Source organism: Pinus tabuliformis, chromosome J (assembly GCF_031772625.1).
Source record: "Pinus tabuliformis cultivar Carrire ecotype Pingquan chromosome J, CPIR1, whole genome shotgun sequence".
In the NCBI taxonomy this organism is placed as follows: Eukaryota; Viridiplantae; Streptophyta; class Pinopsida; order Pinales; family Pinaceae; genus Pinus; species Pinus tabuliformis.
In genome coordinates, this window is record NC_142295.1 from 502,601,462 (window position 1) to 502,605,837 (window position 4,376).

Consider the following 4,376-nt stretch of genomic DNA (forward strand, 5'->3'; position numbering starts at 1 on the left):
TTGTAACAAATCCTATTTACAGATTAAGAATTTCTTTTCTAAAGTGAAGATATATCTCCATAGTTAAGAATCTTGTTACCTGATTTTTTAAATGTATCAAAATAATATGTTATTTCTTTTTATAATTGATAATAATTATAACAATAATAATTTAATATTAAGTTATAAGTTAGCCAATCTTTATTATTAGCTATGTGAGATGTATTACTAAGTAAGTTTTTTGATACTCATTAAAAATTGATACCTATTGAAATTTGTATATTATTTAATTTATATAGGTGTGTTAATTATAATTTTAATAAAAATTTCAACTAGAAATAAATTATAATAAGTAAGGTGAAGAAATTTTATAAAAAAATAAAAAAATTGTTTAAAAATAATTTGTACAATTTTAAACTAAATTTCACTCAAAAATAATGTTGATAGGCATGTTATTTTGGAATTGGGCTTCTAAAATTTTAATTTAATTATCAAAAATTGTTAGGTGGATGTAGAGATTTAGCTTCCGTAGAATAATCTAAAATATTTTTAGTAGTATACACAAATCAAAGAATCTATTTCCAAAGTATTTATGCATTTTTTCTCTTTTATTTAAATTCATTAATTAATAAAATGTCAAATGATTATGAGTTTTTGAACATGTGATATTGATAAGTCATGTATTAGCTAATAATATTATAACAAGCCTATTTATATATTAAAAATATCCATAATAAAATGTAAATGTGTTTAACTTGTATACTAATTATGTGTAAGTCAATAATAATAATAATAATTTTAAATAAGTTATAATTTAATTAATTTTTATGATTTTTTTAATTTTAATTATTTATAATTTATAATGAAGTGTGTGTTTTAGAAATTTATTGTTGATTAATTTAATAATTTTTGTCATTTTACTTGAAAATATTTTAAATAAAAATGATATTTAACAATGATTTATAAAACGTCGAACTATAACTTCAAACAAGAAAATTTTACATAAAATCAATCATTGCACGAAATCTAAGGTAACATGTAATGGAATTTAATCATTTTGAAATCTAAGATAACATGGAATTTTATTACTAATCATTTTAAACAAAATTCTACTTCAACAATAACCTACCAAAATATTAAAATTCCTTAATACAAAATTCCAAACCCCTCAAGAAACCATTGAGAAAGGCTTCTTCCAAGGCCAATATAGGTGCCTTCCCGCCCTGGTCCATGCCCCTATATAGCACCGCCCGTACCACTGACAGTGGGGTGTGTGATTTTGTGTGTGCATGGGGTTTTAGTTTTTTTTCTTGTGACCCATATTGATCATCATACACCTAGAACTGGAAGGCACCTATCCATCCATGGTGATGGGATTGACTCTTCCCAGAGGAAGAAGTTACTTGTATTGTGTTTAACAAGCAGGGAAGGTGTCATCTGCGTGGGGACATCAGATTAGTACAGTGAAAGAGAAAGGCATTTTGTTCGTGCTTTGGAAGGCCGACGCTGAGAGAAAGCGTGGTCATTTTTGTTGCTTACCGTTGGCTTCACACGCTTCTGCTCACATGGACTTCATGAAGGCAGACAACTTGAGAGTATTTGAATCCCTATGTCACTTCTTTAGGCCATGCTTCTTTCAACCTCCACTAGAAAGGGGTAAGCCCATGCCTGGCAACAGTACTTTTGTTATTGCCCAAGAATTCTCTGGTTCAGGTTTCAGTCCAGCTGAGATGTTTCCTCCAGTTTCTAAATGTTGTAATTTCAAGGGGAGGGAGAACCAGACTGTGGTGTCTGATCTGGATGGGACACTTCTCAGATCAAGCAGCTCCTTTCCTTACTTCATGCTTTTGGCCTTTGAAGCAGGAAGCCCACTCAGAGCTCTGCTGCTTCTCCTCATGTGTCCCATCGTGGGTTTGCTGTATTATTTCATTTCTGAGGCAGCTGGAATTCAGCTGATGATTTTCATTGCAGTGGCTGGATTAAAGGCTGAGGATGTCACCACTGTGGGAAGGGCAGTCCTTCCCAAATTTTACCTTGAGGATTTGCATCCAATTTCCTACAAAATTTTTGTTTCTTGTGGAAAGAGATATATTGTTACTGCCAATCCAAGGATCATGGTTGAACCATTTCTGAAAGAGTATTTGGCTGTCGACCATGTGCTTGGCACTGAGTTGCAGGTCTTCAAGGGCTACTGCACAGGACTTGTGACTGAGGCCGGCGTTCTTGTTGGATTTAGGAAACTGAAGGCTGTCAAAGAGTTTTTCAAAGAGAAAAAACCTGGTCTTGGTTTGGGAGATCGTCCCACCGATTTTCCCTTCATGTCTATATGCGAGGTAAGTCTTAAAATAAAATCTGCTCTTTTATTTCTATATTATTTTACTGGTCTTCCACTGCATATTAGTCTTACTCTCCTCTTCCTGTATGTATTTTTACATATACGTATGATCATGTGAGTACTGGTACATATCATGAATTTGTTAGAAATAATAGACAAATGAAAATTCTAGAGTGTTAGTTTCAACTGAATGTGTAGTTTTTCAATGTAGGAGTGATTTTTTTCATTGAAGATTGAAGGTGAGAACCAGGGTCAATGTAATAATATCTATAGACACTTAGGAATTGCTGCAATATTTCTCATTATTATGTTACTCGCAAAGAATTCAGTTTGGGTGAGAGAGATAATAATCATTCCGCCCAGCACCAGACCAGCCACTAGAGATAACCCCAATTTACCTATATAAAAGTGAATTGGAACTGAGTAAGACTCATTATCTTTCCAAGTTGTTATCCTTATGAAGTCTATCGAGACCATTACTATAAAATGAGACTTATCAGTCTATGGATACCATTACTATAAAATGATACTGATCATGTATTTGTGGTGTGTGAGAGAGATGGCATGTCTGTGCTGTTTTAGTATTCTGTTTGAATTTTCTGTTAAAGTGATAGAGTCATATATATCATGATTTTTTTATTTTTTTTATATCAATAGATACAGTCACAGACAGTGTTTTCTTTTTCTATATCAATATAATGATTGGTGGAAATTCCTTGAAAATGTTTCCTCCTATTAATTGATTGATTGCAAAATAGGATAGAGTATAATAATCTGATTATTCAACTGTTGGGAATGAACAGGAAGCATACGTAGTTCCTTACGAGAAAAATATTGGAACTGTACCGAGAGAAGAATACATGAAGCCCTTGATTTTCCATGATGGTAGATTAGCAATCCGGCCCACACCCCTCGTCTCCCTGGGGATCTTTCTATGGTTCCCCATCGGTTTGGCATTGGCTGTAACGAGGAATTTGGTTGGTTTATGCCTGCCTTACTGGTTGGCTCTACCAGTTGGATCTTTCCTGGGGGTAAGAATCAGAGTTCGAGGAATTCCTCCACCAGTGCAGATCACAGATGAGAAAACCAGTACATTATATGTTTGTTCACATAGAACAGTTCTTGATCCTGTTTTTCTTACTGTTTCACTAGGAAGGCCTGTAACAGCAGTTACATACAGTATCAGCTGTATGACCGAGGCAGTGTCACCCATCAAGACTGTAAGGCTTACCAGAAACAGAATCAAAGATGGGGAGATCATGAAAAAGCTTTTAAGCCAAGGTGACTTGGCTGTTTGCCCAGAAGGAACTACATGCAGAGAGCCTTATTTGCTTCGGTTCAGTCCTCTTTTTGCAGAAATTGCTGAAAATATCGTTCCTGTTGCCATGAATGTAGCTGTGAACATGTTCCATGGGACTAGTGCTCGAGGATTGAAGGCTCTGGACCCTATTTTTTTCTTAATGAATCCATTTCCTAGGTATGATATTGTGTTCTTGGAGAGATTGCCTAGGGAGGTGACATGTTCAGGGGGGAAGTCCAGTGTCGAAGTGGCTAATCATGTGCAGCAGTTATTGGCTGATGCATTGGGATTCCGGTGTACAAATTTGAAGAGGAGGGACAAGTACATGATGCTCGCAGGCAACGAAGGAATAGTTCCCGAGGCGAAAAAGCTCCTCAATGTCATGACCAATTAATTAATCATTGTACTTGGGATTGACATGGATTTGTCCAAACTCATGTTTTATGGAGCATGCTGCAATTCCTGAAATAGGTTAGTGTTTTATGGGCTTCAAAATTCATGAAGCAATAGTTTCGCTATAGTTATTTGGAGCAGTATATTGATGCAGCAAATAGTTTTTTAACTATGTATGGTTTGATAACTATGATGAAAAATTTAGATTTTAGCAGTAAAAGTCTGCAATTATTTTTACAAAATAATTTCTTTCATAGCATGTAGATTTTCACATAACATAATTTGATGGCGAAGATTTCTGGATAATGATGTGTTTTCATTGAAATGTCGAACAAAAATAATCTTTTCTCATAGCATGTAGATTTTCAC

At 34.4% G+C, this 4,376-nt stretch overlaps 1 protein-coding gene across 1 annotated transcript; it reads left to right on the forward strand.

The window, feature by feature from the left end:
- Positions 1 to 1,176: 1,176 nt before the first annotated feature.
- LOC149227978 (glycerol-3-phosphate acyltransferase RAM2-like) lies at positions 1,177 to 4,027 on the forward strand. The gene is made up of 2 exons (XM_089378016.1): positions 1,177 to 2,312; positions 3,118 to 4,027. Exons 1-2 carry the CDS (start codon positions 1,545 to 1,547, stop codon positions 4,006 to 4,008), a joined length of 1,659 nt encoding a protein of 552 aa, XP_089234142.1. The 5' UTR covers positions 1,177 to 1,544; the 3' UTR covers positions 4,009 to 4,027.
- Positions 4,028 to 4,376: the final 349 nt, after the last annotated feature.